Source organism: Barbatula barbatula (assembly GCF_947034865.1).
Source record: "Barbatula barbatula genome assembly, chromosome: 22".
In the NCBI taxonomy this organism is placed as follows: domain Eukaryota; kingdom Metazoa; phylum Chordata; class Actinopteri; order Cypriniformes; family Nemacheilidae; genus Barbatula; species Barbatula barbatula.
The window spans coordinates 5,017,238-5,042,381 of NC_136785.1; the positions used below are offsets into that span (position 1 = coordinate 5,017,238).

Here is a 25,144-nt window from a genome sequence, read left to right on the forward strand (position 1 = left end):
GCCCACTCCTCTTTATTTTTCTACAAAAATATTTCACCATATAAAAGACAGATCGGAATTAAAATTTTTTGCAACTGAAGATTTGACCTTAAATATATATATATGTATATGTTTTATATATAGTATATAAGCATTTTGTCCCGATATAATCCGAGCGCACTTTCAGCAGCCCAGGAAATGAGTCGAACATCCTCCCAGTCTGCATTTCTTGTCCTCCGCTCTCTGATCAGAAAAATGTGAATCGGAAAAACAGTACCAAGAGATAAAATAGAGAAAAAAATAATGATCCCTTTATAAACAAAGCGGTAAAATATATTCGGCTGTGACCCAGACATTGTGAATCCAGCGTAATGCATGCCCTTGATGAACTAAACAACTGTGGTTTATTATAAAACTGGAGGCAGTCGTAACTATACTTAACTGTCAATGCTTAGACTTAGAGCGATGATATCTGTTACGCTGCGATTACAAAAATACAGTCCATATTGAAGATGAGTAAAATTGCTTAGACATTTGGAACAGATCAGAGAGCAGGAGAGGGTTATAATAAACAACCTGTAGAATGCTTAAAGGATTATGCTTATTGTAAGAAAACAGCTCAAAAGTGCCAAATAAAGAACAAATGACTTGATTTTTAAAGCACTTGGAGTGAGGAAAGGTTAAGATTGTGACTCATGGAACCCCATGATGCCTTTAAACGTCAGCCAATAGGGAGCCACATTCATTTCTGCATTAGCAATATCACAAATAATTTCTATGTTTCATTATAATCATGATCATAACTATCAATGGGCCTAGCAATGCCTCAAAATGCTGGTGTTACCTAGCGATATAGAAAAAATGTTTAAACACAAAACAATTCATCTGAATGTCACAAATAATGTAGAATTTGCCAGTTAAAATTAAAACAAACCAAATGATGCGAGCCAATCATTTCGTTGATCGAAGTGCTGAGGTCATTCCATCACTCCGGCTGACTAAAGGCTATACCCAATCCTCTCGTTGCTCTCTTCAACCACAGGCTTCCGTCTACTTCAATCCTACAGTGTTTTTGAGTACAGGCCTGTGGCTCTGCCCTCATCAGAGAGGAGCAGAGAGAGAGAGCGCCAGCGTCCAGAGCACCGCTAACGCCCAAGCGGGCGAGAGGGTGAGCCGCGTCCCCAGCGGCGAGGCAGAGTCCGAAGTGCACGAACACACCTCGTAGCCATTTTCCGCATGGTCCGCGTGATGCTGGTCGTGGAGCCTGGTGTTTGAGTTATTCTGTGTCTCCGGAGAGTCCGACTGCATTTCGGAACACAACAGCCAGTCTTTGCCGATGGGACGCGGATAACCTGCTTCGACCTCCATATCGCTGCCCGCCACTCGCCAGTACTCCTTTCCCTTGAAGAAATACGATGCACCTGGGCAGAAAGATTGGAAAGAGACGGAAGTAAAACAAAAGTTGAATGAGTTTGACAGCACTGATTTCATTTTTTAATTTATATTATTGCAACTTTTGTCTGCGATTCCATTTACAGGTACGAGACCACCAGGGTGATGGTGGTATTTGAGACAAAGCGGGGCTTCACGTCCAAATAATTTTGTAGGATATGCTGGTCTGGAGATGGTCTGTGGCTTGAAAACTTTTTGTGTCGTTTTTAATAAACCAATATTTCGTTAATTGACAATATTCGTTAATTGATTTCTATAAAAAAAATACAAAAATGACTAAATAAAATGTTCTAAATGAAAAAAAAAACTAAACATCCTTGAAACAGGATTTAAACCAATGATTTTTAGAGGGGCAAAGATTGAATACAGAGGAATTGAAGGAATGGAAAGAATGGAGGCCACCATGTTTTGACACTTGATGAAAAACTATTTCTCTTGTATCCTCTACTGCTCAAATTCGCCTCCTGTAAAAGCTTTACAATTTCTCTCTCTCTCCATGGGTGAAATTGGCCCTCGGTGCTTCGGTCTCTTTGAACACGATCCAGGTGTCGTTCCTCCCCAGGCTGATAGTTTTACCCCTCTGTGCAGACCCGGAACTGTCACTTTAAAGTTTTGGCCGTGCTCTCGCTCTTTGTTCAAACCGCTACGAACAGAACCAGCTGGGTTGACAAAGCCTCAGAGGACTGTTCTCACCCCCTCATACTGTCTACAGGACCATCACTGCGGGGTAGAAGATTTGTGTGTGTCATGAAGAGCCTGACAGCATGCCTGTGGTGTGTATTTGGGGACTTGCAGACCAATCTGCCCCTCCGTACAGTGTGTGTATCTATAAACGTAAAAGATAATAAACATCAAAAGAAACGAGTGTGTGTGTGCTATGCAACGTGCCGTACGTTTGTGAAACAGGTTTGATTTGATCAGCCGTGGCATTTCAAAAGCCCGCTCCTCACTTATAAGACGTACGCTGTGTGTGAGACACAAATGGCGTGCATTAGGAATGACAGGACATTATGCTCCTCTCTCCATTCCTCTCACATAGACCTCACAACAGCTGCCATGGCAACCACATAATCAAAACACCTGCATCGGCTAACATCCTCTCCATCTAAATAAAATCACAGTTTCTTTCAAGGTGGAAGGTGTCGCACATCCCTTCCACTTTGGTTTGTGTGTTAGATTTGAGAATATTGTGTGCGGATTTAAATCCTGATTTATGAATAAATTGGATGTTGTATGGATCTAAGTGATCGTGTCATTGGGGGAAATATCAAATCCGGTCGAAGAGATACCATCAATGTTCCCTCTAATTTTCGTTCTTGCGGAGCAAAACACTATAATATACTGTAATGGTATAATACAATATAATGGGCTGAACATTTAGCAACCTGACAAAAACATCTGACGTAGTGACCTACACATCTATCACAGTATCACAGTTTACGAGGAAATATTATTATGTGAAGAACATTTTAACATTCATTTTTATATGTACCTTGATTATAATATCTTACTAAAGATGTGAATTAAAATCGAATAAAATACACTGAATAAAACAACTAGTATGATTTAATAAATATTTTGTATCAAGTTGTATGGACCTAAAAAACAGTGTACAAGAACTTGACACAACATATTTATAAATCCTACAAGATGCTGTTTTTGTGAAAAAATCAAATTTAAATGTTTCGCTGAGGGGACATTTCTAATGTTCTTTTAGCTTGAGTTTGTTCATGTTGTTTAGCAACATGAAAAACAAATATAATAATAATAATAATAAAATGAGAAAGTACATTACAAAATTGGTAAAAATGAAACTAAAATGAACATGAATCTAAAAGTAAAATCTAATTCAAAATAGCAATAAAGCTACAATTAAAAATATATAAATGTGATATTTACATATTAACCTCTATTTGGAAGTGTTTGATTTTTATTTTAACCATCAAACAAAAGAAACTCAGAAACAGAACAAACAACACTGAATGTGTCAGGATGATAGAGCTCGTTTTTCTGCCTTCCTCAGGATAACTCGAAAAACTTGGAGGGCAGGGTTAATCTCATACATAAATCAGCGTTGCTGTACAAATGTTTCCAGCATCAGGTCTATATCTACACATTATCACACAAGCAATAAAAGAACAGAACTGAGAACACTTACTATCAGACCATCGCATGGCATCGTCCAATTGTGGTGGGATTCCCTTCCAGAGTGCCGTGTCTTTTGGGTATCCGAGGTCCATCCGTCGCAAATGGTCGTCGTAACGCCAGTACTGGTTGTCCTTGAAGAAATACGTCTTCTCGTTGTGCAGCCAGACAAACACTGCGTCCACCCCTTCAATGGGCAGGCCAAAGTCACTGACAGGCCGTGGATAGCCTTCCTCGACATTATTGTCCTTGAACACCCAATATTTCCCTCCTGGAGAGGTGCGAGAGAAGAATTTCAACAGCTTGTTATGAGGTGGTGAAATCTGAAAGGCTTTCTTTACCAGCTGCTTATTGGAAAACAGACCTGCTGTGAAATACGTTTAAATGCTCTATATACAACACCCGTTCTTTTATAGGGCTTAAAAAGCTCTCGTAGTATAACCTTTGAAGGACGGCGTGTGCTTTATTGCCTGTTCTTATTAAAAATGACATTTACATATCTCGAGGGCTTTACGTTGCGATCATTTCGAAAATTTGCTTTGGAGGGAGCATTTGGTTTAAAATGATGCAATGCAATAACCAAACACAACAAATCTGTCACAAATGGAATAATGAATACATATTTTTTGCCTTGTGTGAGAGCTATTAACTGTAAAATTCCCAAGAAAGCAATAGGGACAACCGCAACTAGGGTTTAGAGGTAATTGCACTGATTTTCTGTGCCGAGATCACAACTATTATGCCAAGGCGCAGCGGGTGGATGCCATGGGAGAGTTGAAGAGTTGTATTAGTTTGTTGCGACCAAAACAACCCACTACATCTATTGATCATTTCTGTCATATTTTGGTGCCTATGTAAGGCTCGTTTTTTACTTTATAAAAGTTAAATAAGCAAGAAAACCTACAAAAATATAAGCAATGCCTACCATAGAAAGCTGATAAATGATTAAATCTAAGCTCATACCTTTAAAGAAGACTATTTTATGGTCTCCAGGTCTTTCGTACACAGCATCCAAACTGTCCAGGTTGGCAGGCAGACCCCTCCAAAACCGATGAATCTGAGCTGGCCGTAGTGAAACCAAGTGCTTCTCGCGTGTCAGACGCCAAAAATACTTCCCTGATGAGAGATTTTAGAATATTGAAGACTGAGTATTTGAAAGAATAAAAAGGAAGCCATGGTATTATTCTGTGGTCCTTTAAGATGCATAAAAGACAATGATTTAAGTGATAGTACACCCAAAAACTCATCATTTTCTCACCCTCGTGTAATACCAAACCTGTCTGACTTTCTGTCATCCGCGGAACACAAAAGAAGATCTTCTGAAGATAGTTGTTAAATGGTAACCATTCGCTTGCATTTGTTTTGTATCCATACTAGAGCCCTGCACAGGCCTTAAATCCAGGCCCTTGCCCGGTCCTGCCCCGAGCTGCCCCTGCCCGACAAGCTTATCAAAATTCTTGCTCTAGCCCGCCCATTTTTTGTATCCCATTACAAGCTAATGCTACTGTTGCAGCCATTCAATTTGTTTCATTTTGGTTTTTAATCGCAACGTAGTTATACATATATATATATTTCCTTTATTAAGTTAATTTAAAAATAAATGAATCTGCCATCGAGGTAAGAAAAATAATCTTGAATTAAGGTTTACCTTTTTCTTAGTCGCTCAATTCAAGATTATTTTTCTTACCCCATTGGCAGATTTATATACTTGTTTTAAGCACAAATTCACTGCAATTTCCACAGTGGATGGCTTTATTCCAGTCCACATTTCTTCCACAACTCGTCCTGCTGCGCTGAAGGAACGCTCGCTGCTACTGCTTCTGGTGGGGACACTAAACACTGTGAATAGTGGATGAGGGAAACCTGTGCGAACGCGCGGGCTCAACTGCGCGCAAGCAAAATGTGTAATGTGTGTCAGCGTGATATGTAAACATGTTTGATGTTTTAAATTTACCATCATCAACTTCTTATCGCTTATTTATTTAATGATTTTCTTATATATATTAGAAATATTAATGAATGTCTAATATATAAAACGGAGGACAAGCCTAAAACACAGCAGAAAAAAAGGCCCACTTGTGAGTTATGACATAAAAATTGGCCCGAAGTCATACATAAGTCGGGCCCGTCTAGTCCATACAATAGAAATGACTGTTAACAAACTTTCTTCAAAATAACATCTTTTGTGTTCTGCAGAAGAAAGAACGTCATACAGGTTTAAAATGACAAGAGGGTGACCGATTTTTATTTCTGGGTGAACTATCCCTTTAAAAGTTGAGAAATTTGTACATGTCCGAAAAAATGGGTAGAAGGAGCAAATATATAGCAGCACATAAACTCTTTCTGCATCTTGAGATATCATTACAGTATGAAACTAATCTACTATATCACTTATTTACCTTCCGTTCAGCAATAAGCATCAATATTCATGAGGAAAGTCAATAAGGTCTATAATGTGTCCCACCCACGTTTCAGATGGGTTGCACACCCATCTATGATTTTCACAAAACACATTTGAAGTAGAAACTGAAGGATGCGTACATCATGAATTGGCAAGTACTGAGTCAGGACTTTCAGGTGTTTATACCTTTGAAAAAGAAAGCCTCCCCTCGAATCTGGGCAACAGCATCAAAGTGACTGGTGCATCGGTCAGGGGCGTCACGGGAAGGTCTGAGAGAACAAACAAAAAGAAAAGAACGAAAACTTTGAAGACATGGCTTTGTAAAGAGTGTTGAAGTACAACACTACTAGAAATGTAGAGTGTTTGTGTGGCTGTATGAGTGATTCGCCTTGATGTGCTAATGCGGCCAAGTTTCATTACATGGCTCTCAGTATAATTTGTTTGTGAATGCATTCCTGATTCTGTTTTGCTAAATAATATTATAATAGAGTTATCATTAACGTTATTGCCGTGAACTATAGCAAAGAAATAATCGACAACAATCTGTCAGCCAATCAGAATCAAGCATTCACTAATGTGATTGTATACTTTATCAATATCTGTATGCAAAAGCTTTTGCCGTGCTTTATATAAGCAGACGAGAGCAGAACAGCCTGACCATGTGTTTTGCTTTAAGGACCAGACGAATCAAGGGAGATGTTATCACCTGCGATGGAAGTGTCTGAACGTGTTATCCTCAAGGCTAATGACTGACTTAGAACTCTGACGTGGCTGGCTTGTTAATGATGGAGCAATTACAGCGACAGAGCTTCTTTTGTGAGTGGGAATTCGGTGACACTTTATTAACAAAGATCTTCATTCACAGCTTATTAGCCGTGCGCTCTGAGAGGAATATATTACTGACCTTTGTCAAACTAAGTCTACCTGTCGTACGTGTCCGCCGGGAGGAGGCAAGCGGAGAGGCGCGCGCTGTACTTACTTACTTACGCTTGCTTACTCAGAGTCGGTAATTGAGTCTAGAATTTGTGTCATTTTGATTTTTGCCTCAGGATCGCTGGGTCCGGTGCAAGAGTCATTTTGAAGTCCAGACTAACTCTCCGATCCTGACCGACGGACCTCTTCGATTTTGAATATTGAAGACGTGCAGAGCTGAGGAATGCGTGTCGTTTTTGGGAGTGATTTTTGTACTCACGGGATCGTGGATCTGTTTTCCGGGAGGTCAAGCAGGACAGGAGGTTCGGCCGTTTGGGAGGGGTCATCAGGTTGGGCTGTGTGCGATACTGAGTCCCGAACACCTGACAAAACACATGTTAAGATAAGTCAAACGTGTGCAAAAATCCTTGCAAGAAAATCAAACAACCTATTAAAGGTCCAGTGTTTCATTTTTTTAGGATCTATTGACAGAAATATCCAATGTTTGTATTACCATAGAATGAGCTATTTCTATGAGCTACATACACCGCGGGTCCCCTTACATCTTAGTCCTATGTCAGCCACCATAGTTCTTCGAATGCAGCTACATTTCATACACAGGACCTTTAAAAGTTCACTTTTTAATATCTTGTCTTTTGGACAAACCCTGTTACATTCACGTAATTACTCAAAGATAAAAATACCTTCTGAGAATCAGAAAATGAGTTTTTCTTTGCAAATAAAATGACAATGTGTAATAATGTGCTTATGTAAAACCATTAAAACTAATCCGACAAATTTCCAAGTCAGCCATTTAAAACACATTCTGAGAAACGTCGCTCTGTAACTTTTAATTAATTTGACACAAAGCTTTGGTACTTTTCTCCTAACATTTAACATTTGCTCTCAGATGACATAATACATGGACTTATTAAACGTTATTAAAATGCGTGGCCGTTCCCACACCTGCTACTTTCAGCTAGAACAGAGATGCAGGGCTTCTGGTCTTGTCTCTGAGCCCATCTCTGTCCCTCCATCCACATCCAATTGTCCTCTCTATCTCTTCGCCTCCCACATGAGTGTTTACACAGTGGAGTGTGGCATTCTGCATGTTCATCAGCGGAGCCCGAACCGCGGTGACGACCAATTAATCCCGCTCTCCTCGTCTGGCTCAACACAGGCGTGTAATTAAATCAATAGTGCCCTAATACAATCCAAATCACTTCTGCACGCCGCTTCCCTTGCTTGTGGCTTGTTTTATCGCCTGGTGGGATCCCAGAAAAGGCCAGCTCGCAGAGGGGGCATGTGGTGCCAATCATTGCGAATTACAGGGGGCACTTGAGATGAAGACAAGCGTGTGAGTGGGCGGGGTGAGAGGACGAATGAAAAAGCAGAGAACGGTAACTGCATTTTGTTTCACGAGGTTCACTTCACCTGACAATAATGTAATATAATGTAAGAACTATCCCACTCATGTACTTGACACAAAAAAGGAAATTCTTTCATCATTGATTCACCCTCGTGTCATTTCACACCTGTTTGACTTTCTGTCTTCTTCACAGCACAAAAGAAGATATTTTGAAGAATGTTGGTAGCCAACACCAGTAGCCATTGACTTGCAATTGTTTTGTGTCCATCCAATAGAAGTGAATGGGTACTTTCAATGTTTGGTGACACACATTCTTGAAAAAAACCTACTTTGGGTTCTGAAAGACGAAAGAAAGTCATACACTTTTAACAGGGTGACTAAATAATGACAGAATCTTCATTTTCGTGTGAACTATCCCTTTAAGAGATGAACTGATGTACGCACTTATTCTAAACACAACAAACACATTCTTAGGAGCTAGAAAACGCAAATAAAGTTGTCAGAAACCCCATGAAGTCCACTTTGTAGTGCACAACTGAGTGATTGAACAAAACTCTCTTTATACACACAATTTTCCATCTACAGTATATGTTTGTCTTCCACACAGTGTCTTTGATTTGTTCGCTTGTCACTTTCTGCTTCCCCAGAAACAATTCAGAGATATCAGAGATTCAGAGAGTGATAGCGGTGTGTCCACGTTTGATTGAGGATCTTTGCTCCGGCAGTCCGCCACGCTGTCTGTTTACAGCTAACTGACGAAGATAAAGCAGGTGTTGGAGTACACAGACAAGACGTTCTTACCATAAAGCTGCCAAACCCGAACCTTGTCCTCGTACGGGAGGTTGTACTTCAGCGGATCGCCCACCGGCCCCTGGTAGTACGGACGCATGATGGATTCAATGGTAGAGGTGTGAGCGAGGCCGATAGCGTGACCGAACTCGTGCACAGCTACAGCGAACAGATCCATCCCGTGTGAATCTGAAGGGAAGAAGACAAATCTTCTATTCTGTGCTTCACAATAACAGCCTATAAGACATTTTTTATTGCATTAGGAGTTGTTTTATATACATTATATACAATATTATACACCACAGCTGAAAAGATGTAATGGAGTTAATGTTCAGTTCTGTTTTATTTAATATAATTCAACTTGTCCAACATAACAGATGGCCCTGCTGGAAACAGAGTCTATGCGGAAAGCTCTGTTGTACAACATGGTTGCTGGTTTTTAGTTGGAGCAAACTGATCATTAGCTAACAAACCAGCTGGTCATTGCAGTGGAAAACTGATAATTCTGGTTTTTGGAAGATGGTAATTGGCTAACCAGCACGGACCAGCACATATCCAGCTTGGACTTCCAGACTCCATGTTCCAAAACACAGTGAACTAAATTACCAGCAAGGATTTTTGCTAAAAACGTTCGGCAAGCAAAATAACAGGAGACACAAATGGTGGACATACAATAGCGCAATTGAAAAGTCATGGGTTCGAATCCCAGCAAACACACATACTGATAAAACATTTGAAACCTTGAACAGTAAGTAAGCATCTTTGGATAAAAGTTAAATTATACGTAAAACGTGGACCACAAAACTCAGACAATTAGATTTTTGAAGAATCTGATGAGAAATTTTAAATCTGTTATGTATCTTGGCCTTCATCACACCATAAGTTGATATCTTTTCTGAAGCAAATCGGGTGACACAAAACATGACTCTCCATTTCTCCTGTTAAAGGGACCATACACAAATGTATATTCTGTAATAATTTACTCACCCTTGTGTCATTCAAACCTGTATGACTTTATTACTTCTCGGGAACACAACAGAAAAATGTTTGAAGAATGTTAGTAACCGAACGATGGCAGTTCCCATTCACTCCTATTGTATGGACACAAACCTATGTCAAATGGTACAGTTGTTGTGTGGTTACCAACATTCTTCAAAATATCTTTTGTGTTCTGCAGAAGAAAGTAATACAGGTTTAAAATAACAAGAGGGCGAGTAAATTATGACAGAATTTTCATTTTTCTCTTTAAAACTAAAACAAAAGCGATCTTTGTTGTTTTTCCTTTCCTATAAAAGTAAACCCTGAATTCCCTGTTTCAAGGACCCATCATAAAACATCCACTGCAATTATGTCCTCAAAAACATGGTGATTAAATAACAATAGTTCAGGATGTCCAGAGACACTGTCATTTTCAACAAAATGAGCCTGTGATCGATGGCGAGGTGCTTGTCATTAAATGTTGCTCACCTTTTTCATTACCCCTGCGCTCTCTTTAGTACACAGACAAATCTGAGCTACGCAGCCGGCCATAGAAACATTTACACTTTTCTGTTAAATGGCCCAGAGAGATGGCAACATAAAAGCAGTCAGAGCCATAAAAGTGTCATTAATCGTTGGAACGGAGAAAGCAGGAAATAGTAGGAAAGAAAGATATTTAGATAGATAAACTGAAAGAGACACAGGAAGGTTGGGAACAGCCTTAAGATCTACGAGCCGTGGGAACGTCATAAACCGTGAAAGTTCCTGTTTGTAAAAGCACAGCTAGACAAGCTTCTTGAGCGAGAGGATTAAACCTGTGACTTTCTGATTAAGATTACGGCTCTGAATGAGCCAGGTATCGCTGCTGGGTCCTCGGCACCCTCGTTTTGTCATTAGCATCATGCACTTCAAAGATTTTGGAAAACAATAGAGGCGGGAGATGAGGGACTTTCGTTCGCTTTTAGGCTTTTAAAAGCTTTTAAGAGCACAATGATCACAATCCAACGGCGTACATACTTTGAGTATAACTCACAAGACTATTGTAGAGAAACAGAACGAGTACTTTAAATACTAAATTAAAGCTGAAATCTGTACATTTTTTCCTTGAAGGAACATCCTTGATACCATTTATTGCAGTCAGTTCTTTTAAAACAATGTACTATAACAAAGATCAAAACCATATTGACTCAATGTGACTTAAAAACAAGTTGTTAATTTTAGTTTTGTAAATACGTGACAACATCTTAGCCGTGTGTCATCCACCGTTGTGCTTCGGAAGGGAGGGGTGAGCGGTGAAGTGAGACATTGGTTGCAACTCGCAACCTCACCACTGCCGCTTAATTTCATACACTGGACCTTTAATAAGAAATAATATATTACAGTATGATTGTCTATCTTTAGTTGTAAATGTAAAATGTTCCACACGTCTTTAAGAAAACTGTGTAAACTTCAAAAGGGGCATGAATTTACATTGGACTAAACCCTGATAGTCATATAAATGAAGTCCAGCACACGCCTCAGCTGTTTGGTTTAAAACCACTGTATCTCATCGCTCAAGGCTGATTTATTTAGCACAGACCAGGTTTCATCCAGATGAACTGCCGCTCGGAGTGCAAAAGAGGAGATGTGGCGGATGACAGATGGATCCAAAGCAATCTGATTACACTGGAAAACATCTGGTGCATCGAGTGGCCTTGGGCACCGAGCTGAAGGTGTCTGTCAGAGATGCTGGGGAAGTAAATGACTGTAAACAATATTTTTAAGATGGGAATTTACATTGGTGTGTCACCAGACTTGTGCAGGATTTCTAATGATTGCTTAAGCTGAGGTTACGAATACGCAAAACCTCCTGTTTGGTTTGTGTTTTGGCAAGGGATGCTTAGTTTCGGCCCCAAAACTAAGCTCATGTACTCGTAAAAATGCACTGATACCAAAGACCAATCCCTCATGTGACGTAATGGACAAAAGTGAAGTAAAGTGTGGATTTTTTTGTAATTATGGAGCTATTCTATTATTATTAGTCTCACTGTGTTGTGAAAAGGCACAGGCATCAATATCGGCAAGTACCAGAAAAATAATATCGGTACTCGTCCTTTAAAAAATGGTATCGGTGCATCCCTAGTTTTGGCTCAACTGATCAGAATGGAATTAATGTTAGGGAGGCATAGATAGAAGGCTGATGATTTCCTAAAATAACCTTCTTTATAAAGGTTAAAAGCCTTTTCTCCTGCAAGATGTTAAGTAGGGAAAGTCAACGGCAGGCATTGCTAATGACAGGCAGCTCAACGAAATGGGCAATAATGGGCTTTTCCACTTTCTGCCTCATTTTGTCACGCAAACACATACACACGCATTAAGCGTGAGGCTCGCTGAGGGCCACGAAAAGTTTATCAAAAAAACCACCTGTTTAATGAAGCTTTTGTTTTGGCCACAACCATCCGTCTGCATTAGCGAGCAACCGGTGGAGACATAATTAATAAAAGCAATCTGCCTGCTTTCATGATAACAAAGAAGCTCCTCCAGTTCCACTCATCTGACCCATGGGAATGCCAGCCGCCTCTCATGCTGCGCAACAAGTACGAGGATACCCGCCATCTCAAATGAAGCATTTCGGATTTTTGTCTAGTCTCAATTAAGAATTGATTAAGCTGTAAACATAAAAGAACTTCCTCTTTCCTGTTTCTTGCTGTCGCATCAAAGAAGAGACTTCTTCGGTTCTATCACGATGAATTCTCTTACAGTCCTTCAGACTGTAGAGAGGGAAATGTGATCACACGCCCCCTTTTTTGCATGATAAAAGCAGCCTTATATATGCCATGTTTGGTTAGATTAAAACGAACTCTGGTGCGAATGCTCTGTTAGTGTGAACACTGCTGCCCAAACCCTGGTGCGCACCAAACAAGCGGACCGAGACTCATCTTTTCGGTTCCATCTTATTTTAAATGGCCTCTGGTGCGGTTTGACTGAAATATGAACGCAACACGGACCAAAGGCATCGAACCTAGCCCCAAAAAAACAACATAAATAAAAGAATTGAACTACAAATATAAACGCACCCTAAAAGAAGAAGATTAAAGGCAAAAGTATTGTCCGGCCATCCTTGTGCAACCCGCATGACATCATTTTCGTCATCAGGAGGGTTACATCCCATGTGCATGTTTCAAACTCAACTGAAGCTCAAAATATAAAACTCGCCACCTGCGCTTGTCTCAGAATACTTCTAGTAATCTGACGACAGTCTCGGAGGATATATGGAAAGCCAAAAATAACAGGTGAATCAGGACGAGAGGATTTTTGGCCGAAGTGGAGTTTTCAGGCTTGTTACAATGGTGCATAATGAAAAATCCCCAGTGATGATGAGAGGGGGGTTCTTGACAACCATATGGAGGACCAGGTGCAGGTGGTGTGGTCATTAGATGGACAGTTAATGAAGTGAAAACATGGAATTGGCTGTGAAAGGATGATGGGTCAGAAAAACACACAAAGAGATAAGGCGGAGGAGGAACAGGCTCAGCTGCGTTTGTCAAGACAGTTTAAGTGGGTGGGTAAAGGCTCAGGACTTTTGGGGGGGTTTGGCTTCCTCTTTATCAAACCCTCATATTAAAAGCGCACCTGCCAAAGGCCTATGCAAACAGCTGCTCGTCTGTTGGGGGTCTAATTGGGGCAGACTCCACTGCTGCCCGGAGCAGTGCTGAGCATATGGTCCACAACCACTAGCGAGGGAAGGAAGGCAAGGCGTAGTTTGAACCAATCCCAGCAGGGGTTCTCACTGGCTTGGCAAGTTTCTCTACTGGGAACCCCACCAGATCCCCATTCCAATTATTAGACCCGTGGCTATCGAAGCCTCTAAGGAAACGCGAGCATCTTTTGGATTAAAGGTGCATTGTAGAAGCTCAAACATATTAATATTGTATGTATGTAATGAATACATTTCATCAATATACATATTCCCTTGGATTCAAACCCATGAACTTTGCACTGTTAACACAATGCTCTACCAGAACACAATAATTTAATAAAAAAATTTAAACAAAACACTATTGTTTAAGACGTAAAAAACCCACAAAACCTTGTACAGGATGTACATTATAGATTATCAACAATCAGTTAACACCTGGTTTTCAAACTAGCGCCCACTGGTGGTTAGTGACACAAAATAAATTGACGACTAAATGTTTTATAAATGTTAATAAATCATAAAATGCTTGTAGTTAAATAAAATAATTTTGTATATAGTTTAATATATTATAACTGTATGCATACATTTTCATATCACTGTACAATGACAGCAATAAAATCATTTAAAATGATACATTTTAATAATACAAACTTATTGTGGTATGCATGTGATTTTCTTTGGCGGTGAGTCGGTGGTACATGGAATGTCTAATTTGAGTTAATACTTGATCTAAAACGTTTGAGAACCGCTCAGTTAACATATCGTTGATATTAGTTTGATCTAAAAGAAATATTTATTTTACACCTGGGTAAATAACTGTAACACAAAAAACCTACCGTACTGCTGATATTCAATTCAATGACAATTATGCACTCTTCTGATGCAACAGAAGCAGACAAAGTAACAAACGAACTCATTCACACCCTCACCTGGTGATCTAAAGGTCCAGGCCTCATCATCATCAAAGTGTGTGTCACCGGCTGTAAATCGTTCTCCAGGAAAAAAGGCGTGGGCTACAGTGCCACCGGGCCCATCAAAAGGGTAGCCGTCATTATGGTCCGCTTTGGTGAAGTCAATCTGGATGTCGGCCTCGTTGCCTGCCACCTCATGGAAGTTGAGTGGGGCGATGTCACTCCACACCTTCAGGGCGTAATACATAAGCGCACGGACAGTGTCACGTCCCAGAAGCGGTGACTCCTTAGGAAACGTCCTCACCCTGTAAGCGCAAAAACAAACGTGTTTGTAATAAGATCTGTCTGGAGCGATATGATCAACAGAAGTCAGCCTGAAAAGAGCTCTGACTATATAGTACATATAGTACATCGCTTTCTATATCACTGTTTTGTTAATAAAATAATGGAATAATACAATCACAATAAAAATAAATAAATAAAAATCTCAAAAGAAAAAAAGAAACTTTCATTACAAGGGCTTCTTGATTATGACAAAAATATAAAACAAAAAATTTTGCTCAACGTTGATATGACAATTATTTAATTATTTATTTAATTACTCATTGACTACTATTTTGTTCTAAAAAATAGATCAAATATTAAACAACCATTATCAACAAACCTGTCAAATTTAACACTGGATTCAACTTAATAACAAATAGAAAAATAAACACAAAAGTAGAGTAAATAAAACATGCATGCATTCAAATAAAACAAAGTAACACATGAGAGTTGTGAAAAGCACTTTAATAATAAAAAAGACGGTAATAAATAAATGCATTGCTGTGGACTGTAGTTAAATGAAAGACTTATAAAACATTAAAAAAATGAAGTAATCAAGTATTAATTCACATACATGTATTCACACACACATCCGCATTTGTTATTATCTGTATTTAGCGGTGTCCACTTGTGATTACACCACCACAGTCATATACGTACACATGTGAAACAGCATCTTAAAATACACAATAATCCTTCGTATACCAAAGACACATGAACATTACTTGAGACATGCGTGACTAGAACGAGACATGCATCAGAGTGTCTGGCTCTTTAAAAACCCCTCTGTCATCTCTTTTTAATTTATACTAACACATCAGATTAATGTCTGATGGTAAAACACTGGACCAACACCTACTCTGTCACCTTTTTTCTTCTGTGTTCCATTCGAGGTGGTTGAAAGACAAGTAAGAGTGGTATGAAGGTCCGCTACACCTCACAATCACCGTAATCACTTCCTCCAAGGGCAATTTGAGCAAGAACAGAGACAAATCGATGAGAAATTAATTTCGGAGTGCCTGCTCTGTAAGTGCCCAGTAAGAAGTGTGCCCTCTGCACCGCATACACTCATCCGTCCCGCACCCATTCCAGCCGTTCCATTACTTTCCCAGAACATTGACTTTCCCAGTGGAGTTGTTAGGGCACTCGGGTGCTGGTAGTATGGCAACTTATGGAGTAGTGCTTGCGGCTGCTCAAGGTCAGCTTGTAAAATCATGTTCTCTGAGGATGAAGGGCGGTAATGTGATGAGTTTTCAGTGGGTTGGTTTTAATGGAAATGCAGGACACTATGACAGCTTATCAGGGTCAGTGCTGGCCACACATGGATTTTAAATGACTTAAGTGACCTCTCCGTGTACTAACCTGCTTTATGTGATGTGCTACATTGCACATTTATACATCTACCCTATTGCTCTTCTGCTTGACTTACTTTAGATAACCATTGAAAATTCAAAGGACTCCAGATTTAACTAAGCAATGAAAACATTGAAACACATAAGAAACATTTCCAGCGAATGTCATTGTTGGAAAACATTAGCCTAAGACAAATACAAATCTTGAAGAATTTAGTGGGAATTATATGTGCTTTAAAGCAATAGTTTATCCAATACACTTATTCACCTTCCCGTCGTTTGAAACATGTATATGACTCTTTCGTATATGAAAAACAAAAGAAGATATTTTGAGAAATGTCTCAAGTGTGTCCATACAATGGAAGTCAATGGGATGTTGTTAGGTTTCAAATCTTCCTCGAAATATCTTCTTTTGTGTTCGGCAGAAGAAAGGAAGTGATACAGGTTTGGAATGACACGAGAGTGAACTTCAAGAACTTCATTTTTGGGTGACCTATCCCTTTAAGATCTGGACTGGTTGCTGGTCAAACAAATAGTGCCAACACCAAAGTGTAATAGTAAAGTGAGTATAATAAAATCAAAAACAAGGAAGAAGCCTGGAAAAAAGGTAAATATACAGTAAATGCTTTGGTCAGCTCATGGGATTCAACATCCCTCCTCAGCCCATTTTTCAAATCTAAGATCGTAAATTCTGTTGGTAGTCCAAAGCATTGTTGTTTACCTTTAGTTCTGAGTTTCTTCTCACCGGATAGGATGACTAAGAAAGCAATGTTAGGAAAGTACAACCGAGCTAAAATTTTTTTACACTTTTCGTCAATTGACCTACAGACAATACAGCCAATAAGCTGTACAATTGTTATCAATAGTAAATCATCAATGTATCTTTCCCCCCACATTAAGCTTTTAAGATGACTCATGAATCATCTACTGTAAGAACAGGTATGAGGAAAGATACACAGCGTGGGTGTCCTTGCAATTTTTTAAGATTAGTCCGTAAACACTTTTCTTCGATTTTCTTACGCATTGCATTCTGTCTCACTGAAACCTCTTGTCAGAACAAGTTTGCGTGCAATAAGTTCACAGTCTCTGGCCCAAAGTACAAAGACCTTACGTGAGGTAATATCGGAAATTCAGGTAGGTAGGGAAGGGGGTAGGAGGTACAAATTTCAAGCGTAATTTTATATCCATTCTCCCTATAATGTGCCCTCGCAGGGTTTCAATGACGATGACTTTAAATTGGCGAATAATCAAGGCTGCCTTTTCATCCATCTCATCTAGCTCTCATACAGGTACTAGTTGTGTCGGCTAACCAAAAAGACTGAAAAGTGCCTGCGGAAAGATTGGCCATCCCAGCGGCGCATAAATGCCCCAATGTCAAGCTTTAATTTTCAATCACAATCTCCGCCTTTGTCTCCATGTGATACAAGACTGATTAGATGGGCGAGAATAGGATGAAAAGAGAGAAAATAGCAAATAGAAATCAGGGGAACGGGTTTAAAAAGACTAATTTCCTCTTTTTTGTCCTAATTCTCACTTTGTGCCTGACCCCTGCAGTTCAGCGGCTCAGATTCACCATTTACCGTATGTTAATCACGCATTAAATCATTCTTCACAACCAGGAACTGAGAGTGATATTTTAAAGATTTTATTATTACGATTATACACAAAGACAGTGATTTAATTGAATAATTGTGGCATCTGCATGAGGTGCGTGCTTCAGATTAAAGGGACATTGCTTTATTCAGCCTGCCATTTAATATCACTTTAATATAATATCAAATTTATATTACTACTGTAGTACTTCTACTACGACTAATAATTCAGTATTATATTGGCACTACAATGGTTTACATCTTACTTGTCAGACAGACATCAATTTGTCCATTTAAATGGGGAATCATCCAATCTAACGCAAGTAAATTATGGATTACCTCAGGGATCGGTTCTAGGACCCGTGCTGTTCTCCATATACATGCTGCCCCTCGGAAACATTATTAAAAAACATGGAATTAGCTTCCATTGCTATGCAGATGATACTCAGCTATATATCTCATCAAGACCAGATGATTCCTCCCAGCTATCCAAATTGGCAGAGTGCATTGAAGATATACAACATTGGATGACCTGTAATTTCCTTCTTTTAAATTCTAATAAAACAGAAATATTACTTATCGGACCAAAGACACGCAAACCAAATATTTCTGATTATAAACTGCAAGTTGAAGAGGTACTGTTACTCCAACAAATACAGTAAAAGATCTAGGCGTTATATTAGACAGCAACCTGTCATTTCATAATCACATCTCAAATGTCACAAAAACAGCCTTTTCCACCTAAGAAATGTTGCCAAATTACGAAATATTCTGTGTGTTGCTGACGTGGAGAAGCTTATTCATGCATTTATGACCTCAAGACTTGACTTCTGTAATGCGGTACTTAGTGGTTGTCCTGCATCATCAATAAACAAACTACAGTTAGTTCAGAATGCAGCTGCCAGAGTTCTAACCAGGTCCAGAAAATACGATCACATAACCCCAATTTTATCAACCCTTCACTGGCTACCCATTAAGTATCGTATTGACTTTAAAGTTCTTTTAATCACTTATAAAGCCATTAAGGGTTTAGACCCTACCTACCTAACAGAGCTTCTATCAAACTACAACCCATCACGCTCTCTAAGATCTCAAAACGCACGACTTTTGATAACACCTAGAATAACTAAATCCACCAAAGGGGGTCGAGCTTTCTCATACGTAGCACCTGAACTCTGGACTAACCTTCCTGATATTATTCGAGGATCAGACACACTTGCCCAATTTAAATCTAGATTAAAAACGCATATTTTCAGCCAAGCATTCACTTAATGCAAAATATGCTAAATAAACCACCAGGAGATGCTGACATTAGATATTATTTACTAGAATAATTGGATTTATTATTATATGAAACACCATGTAGTGTGTTTTACCCTTTCTTGGGTTTTTCGTTTTTCCCCTGTAAAGCTGCTTTAGAACAATGCAAATTGTGAAAAGCGCTATATAAATAAAATTGAATTGAATTGAATTGAATTATATTAAACTTAACTGTGTTCCACAAAATAAGACTGAGGACATATTACACACTTAAAAAAATAAAAATAATAATAATTGTTGCAAGTTTGCATAATAGCGTTAAATAGCGTTAATTCTACACATATCATAATATCGCTATTTAATATTTCGTCACAATGGTAACAAACATTTTGTCTGCCCTCATACACTTTTTTTGTAAGTATGATTCATTGAACAAATTAAACACAAAACACAAAAAGAAAAAATGGATTTCACTGATGGCATCATGTATTTATTTTTATAAACATTGCGATAAATACCTATATAATATCATTATGGCAATTTTTGGTGTGCAATAATTGGATATCGTGACAACACTAATGTGAATTTCAGCATTCTTGTTCATCCATCCTTCACATCCTACCAGCATCAATATGAGATGTTAAATGTTGATAAAATCCCAGACAAACTGCAATTCATTTCTTATCTAAATCATCCCCTACTGCATCATGCCTTCATATGGTTCTTAGTTACCCCGTCTAAAGAGACAGACACATGCCATGAGGGATGAAAAGAAATCCAACCCTGACAGATTACTGACATTTTAGCTCTTTGGACACAAATGGGATTATCTGGCTAAACTACAGCGTGATGATTTTCAATACTCACACCCATTGTGTGCCAGCATCTGTGCTGGATTCTCAAGCGCACACGAAGATGCCCACGATACCAGAAATCACATCTCCTTTATAGGTCTCGCCCAGAGCCAATTCAAGCATTGTGAGAGATGTTCCCATTTCGAGATGACACGGAACGGATAAGGAGCGTCAAGGGTTCCGATGGACAGATATGTGATGGGGTAATGGAGGGTGGTGAGGAAACAGATGCTTATCATAAAGCCATTTCACTCTCTCCCATACTAATCAGTTTGAGAGATCAGGCCTTGAGACGCACAAAGTCTGAGGGAAAACACACATTGTCTTCAGAGCAATCACTCCTAATCTATTTGGGTAATTAATGAGAGTGTTAATGAGAAGATAGTGGCCCTGGAGTGTGCTGGTGAGGGTCTAATGTGGAGTGATGAAGTCATGATGAGGGGCTGTCTCGGATCGTGACTGATGATCCATGCGCTCTGAATACACATCCAGACAGCGGGCACTGCGATCTCATTGGTCGATCGTGTATTGGCCCTATGCGGCGTACAGGAGTATGTTCACCTGAAACTGACTACAAAATAGAAAAGTGTAATATGTTGTGCCAAGAACTTTTGTGGAGTCAGTTATTCAAATAAAGAGTAGATACAGTACAAGGAGCCTTGAGGGAATAGTTCACCAAAAAATGAAAATCCTGAGATTTTAAATCTGAACATCTTTCAGTGTGGTTTTAAACTTGCATGCTGTTTTTTCCTGCCAACCAATACCAAAAATATTTTTCCACGCTTCGTTCTGACAGAAAATCCATTTGGTCTGTGTTCCAAATAATTGTATAACTTTATGTGGAAAATAGCGCATAGGTCATATGACTGCTGAAAAAAACATCACAGAAATTCTAAGATTTAATGGTTATGATGGGAATTATATTGGTCTTAATAACTATAATGGTCTCTTTGAGTCTCTACTGGTAATGTGTTGGGTTCTATTAGTGGGATTTTAAAGGACACAATATAACATAGTTAGAGAAAGTTTTATTGAAGGGTAAAAACACAATACATAAATACATTTTCTAATGGTTTTGGTATAAACAGCTGATGGGTTATAATCATATTTAAATAGACAACTCCATTTGGTTTAAATGGAACTGTAAGGATGTATACTAGTGTGTGATGGATTCTATTGGTGGGATGTTACATCCTCCTGGAATAATGCCCAAAACACACATCAAAAATAAATCTTAGAACGGCTTTAACGGAACAAGCTAATGTTGGCCCATTAGAATAAATGGAAACCATTAGAATTTCAGTGATGGTTTCTATTGGCTTTCTATTGTTTTTTTCAGCAGGGTTGTGCATTTAATAATTTAATTTCATGTAATAAATCCATTTTTAAGACTATTTTCATATTAATTTTGAATTGGACAGATATGAATAGGCACTTTTTTCACGTTCAGTTCCGAAACTAGTAAAGAGGGCTGTTGTTTGTGGCATTACGTGACATAAACTGGCTGACAGCATAGCATTTTAAAAAAACTGAAGGACGCTGTGATCATAGTCATTTTTTGTTGTCTGTGGAGGGTTTCGTGATAACTGAGATGTAATGTAGACATACAAGTTGTGATTTAAAGAGCAACAAGGCGGACTAAGAGACGAAATATCCTACATCGATTCAAAGTGCTACAGATGGAGAAAACACAAAGACGACAGATAAATGCTGCTTACATTAGCTATCGGTACGTTCGCTTCTTGAATTGGATAAAACATTGTTCTGTGACATGCGTTCAGACAGTCAACACGCTTGTCGGTGTTAGTTTCTTTACAACAAAAAGCGAGTACTTCGGGCAAATGGTTCCTGTTGTGGGAAATGCCCTAATAAAAACCATCGTTTTGAGAAGATTCTTTAAAACCTTTCACATTCCACAGAACAACAACAGCTTACAAGAGACAACAAGCTGCTTCCCTGAAGAATCTTGATGTGAAAGAACGAAAAACTGTCAGTCTGAGTTGATCAAAGTGCAGAGTTTACACTCTCTGTATATATGCTGTTTTATTGATTCTTCCCTTGTCCAAGCCCATCTTATTTCATCTCATCTCATAGCAACCCGTATCATGGCGCAGTGAAATAATCACTCAGAAAACATCATTGTCTTTCTCCCTTCCTCTCCACCCCCTCCTGTCTGTCTGTTTCAGTACACCCTGTTCAATTGCCTTGGACACAAGCGAGGCTTTTTATCACTGCTCCTGAAACAAGCCATTAGGTGCTTTATTACAGCTGCTGGCCTCTCACCTGCAGGACTGAGACACCTCTGCCTCTGGCTGAGGATGGGGTACAAAGCACCTGACAAGACTGAAACAAGCCTTATGCAGTTCTCATGTTGGTGTTATAGAAGTCGTGTCACCCCAGCAAGCACCGAGACAGCTCGTGGTGGTCACTCGCAAAGGTCTGGCCAAACTCATTAACACTGAATACGTGGGTTCAGGACAAAATTACAGGCACGAAAATGCTGAGGGAGACAATGAAAAAAAAAATCTTGTAGCATGGCCTTGTTAACTAATGGTTTAGTGTGTTGACAAAATGTTAATATGCTCTCCTACTTGTAAGTCGCTTTGGATAAAAGCGTCTGCCAAAGGAATAAATTTTCCCGGGCTCAGTGGTTAGAGCATGGCACTAGCAACGCCAAGGTCATGGGTTCGATCCCAGAGTATGGCACATAGTATCATGCATTGTAAGTCGCTTTGGATAAAAGCGTCTGCCAAATGCGTAAAAATTTTATGTTGTGAAGTAAGTGCACAGTACTTGGCAATAAAAATTATTCTTTTACTTTATTGGGTCTTTCTTGGGTCTTGTCAACAAATCACAAGGTGGCAAATATGAATATGGTCTAATGAGATTTGAGGAATACATCTTTCTTCACATAAATCTATTGAATGACTTCAGAACACTTTGTACCACTTTTGTGTGCTTTTTCGCCTTTTTGTAGCTTGACAGCCCGTGGTCACTGCATGATTTAATTTGCTTTCAAGAACACAGAAGAAAGAAAATCACGGATTTGGAACAACATGAGGCAACGATGACACAATCTTTATTTTTGTGTGATCTTTCCCTTCACACAAGGGAACTTCATCATTCATGATGTCATTGTGAAGGCTTAAAAACCGCAGCAGGGGACACCTCCCTGATGCCGCGAATTACAATCGCTGTGCAAATTAGGTGAAAAAGTGTATTTTCAAAATCACGAAGCTGAACTACACAGAACGGGAAAGCGAATATTTACAAGCGGATGGCCGTGTACCCGCATCAGAAGGACAGGCTTAAATTCTTCAGTTATTTTGATTCTACCGCAGCAGTTGCACCCCGGTTCGCACACTGGTTGCAGTTCAAACATCAGGTAGGCCACTTCCACAGAGATATGAGAGGCTTACGATATTGCCAGGTGTGTGTTTACATTAAAAGGCAGGGAATTTCCACTACCCAACAGCTAATAAAACCACTCGGATGCTCTGAGAAACATCTCCGATAAATTGCAAAACAAATCCAGATCTGGAATTAATTCTTAAAATCAAGAATTTATCATCATCCAAACACTATATCGATTGCACTGCTATGAATTTCTCAGCACGTGGTACGTGTATGGGATGAATTCATATTCAGGGACATGAAATGATTCTGTCTGTACATAAAACTGTGATTTGTAATCAAGGTGTGAGAACCAACAAGTAGACAGTAACAGTAGGTTGACAGTAATCCACTATGATTGGCACCATCGTGAATGTGAGATCACAGTGGGCTTCTGTAATGAGAAACTGGCAACAACCTAGGCTGAAACTCAAGACCTGTAAAAAAGACCTGATATTACACAATACATCATCTTGACACACACAACACGCCTTAGGAATAAACACATTCACGCTGTCAATCTCTCTTCAGGACTGACATTCTCAGAAACCGCTGGTGTCGAGGAAAGTTTCTTTGTGATAACATTTGGAAAAGGCAGCGGCAGACTGTTTTCAAATAGCTCAGTTTGCATTCAACTCGGGCAAAGCTGCATTGTGCAAATTTTTTTTGTTGCTATTTTTTAATGATTGATTAGATCAAATGAATGAAATGAATGTTACTGGGTGCTGTATTATTTAGCAGTTTACATAAAGCTGCAATACAACATTTTTTAAAACCAAAATCAGGTATTAAGTACAAAAAAAATCTATGTTAGAAACTCATAACAGTAAGGTCATAATAATTATTTAAATTTGAGCTTTTGGGTCCGATGTCACACAATGTTGTTTCACAGATGTTGAAATAGACGTAAAAGTTATGGATTGCAGCTTAAAAAAAATAAAACAAGATAATAAGACACCCACATTTTATCAATAGCTCTCCATTCAAGTTTCTAAGAAATCAGATACAGTACATGTTTAAAGGGTGCAGCATAGTAAAAACATTGAAGAATAACATAGTAAGGCATATAATTACCTCCAGGAAAGGTGCCGCTTGTTCCACTTGGTCTGAGGAGCCAGCGCTCGCTTTTTTCGACCTGCTGACATATCTGGCTCTGACACATCAGGCAGCGAGCACCGTGGGGTCTTCATTAAACCCAAGGTTGCTTGGTCTGGGGAGAAGTAAGTACAAGAATAAATACAGACCCAGAAACATCTGCAGAATACAGAGCGATGTTTGCAGTCTGCAATAATATAAAAACAAGGACAATTATCAAGTATATTAAAAACTATTTGACACCAACCCAGAACACCAGTTTCCTCTAGGCCTCCAAACCTCTGCATGGCTTTAATGGCTTTGGTAAGTGCTTCCTTAGTCTGTAACTGACCATTCACGGGATCAGAGGGTGGGAGGTAGCCATATTTGCTTAGCCAATCCTGTGGAATATAAAAACAGGAATTATTTAAAAATTGTACAATAATAGTCACACACAATCATTACTTTTTGACATATGAAAGGCACTTTACAGGAAAACCATAGTCCTTGGTATAGTCATTATCCAATAAGTTTGCTTTTCTGTTTTTCTCCAGTAATCATTTTCAGCAAATAGAAATAATATTTGTATTTGAAATTTGGGAGAAATTTTGTTTAATAATTTACAGAATGAAACAAAAATTATAATTTTACCTAAAAACATACCTATAAATAGATATTAC

General features: G+C 39.0%; 1 protein-coding gene across 1 annotated transcript; it reads right to left on the bottom strand.

The window, feature by feature from the left end:
* mmp17a (matrix metallopeptidase 17a) lies at positions 1 to 24,787 on the bottom strand. The gene is made up of 9 exons (XM_079486012.1): positions 24,733 to 24,787; positions 24,465 to 24,600; positions 14,634 to 14,920; positions 9,060 to 9,236; positions 7,170 to 7,272; positions 6,164 to 6,246; positions 4,540 to 4,692; positions 3,590 to 3,847; positions 1 to 1,400 (listed from the first exon to the last, which is right to left on the bottom strand). Exons 1-9 carry the CDS (start codon positions 24,770 to 24,772, stop codon positions 1,081 to 1,083), a joined length of 1,557 nt encoding a protein of 518 aa, XP_079342138.1. The 5' UTR covers positions 24,773 to 24,787; the 3' UTR covers positions 1 to 1,080.
* Between the last annotated feature and the right edge of the window lie 357 nt (positions 24,788 to 25,144).

Bases quoted from the DNA above. Each gene is read 5' to 3' on its own strand.
- mmp17a (XM_079486012.1), bottom strand. From the start codon at position 24,772: ATGCAGAGGTTTGGAGGCCTAGAGGAAACTGGTGTTCTGG. The intron at 14,921-24,464 runs GTAATTATATGC...TTGCGCTTACAG, and splicing joins AAGCGGCACCTTTCCTGGAG to GGTGAGGACGTTTCCTAAGG. The intron at 3,848-4,539 runs GTATGAGCTTAG...GCACCTCTCCAG, and splicing joins TAAAATAGTCTTCTTTAAAG to GAGGGAAATATTGGGTGTTC.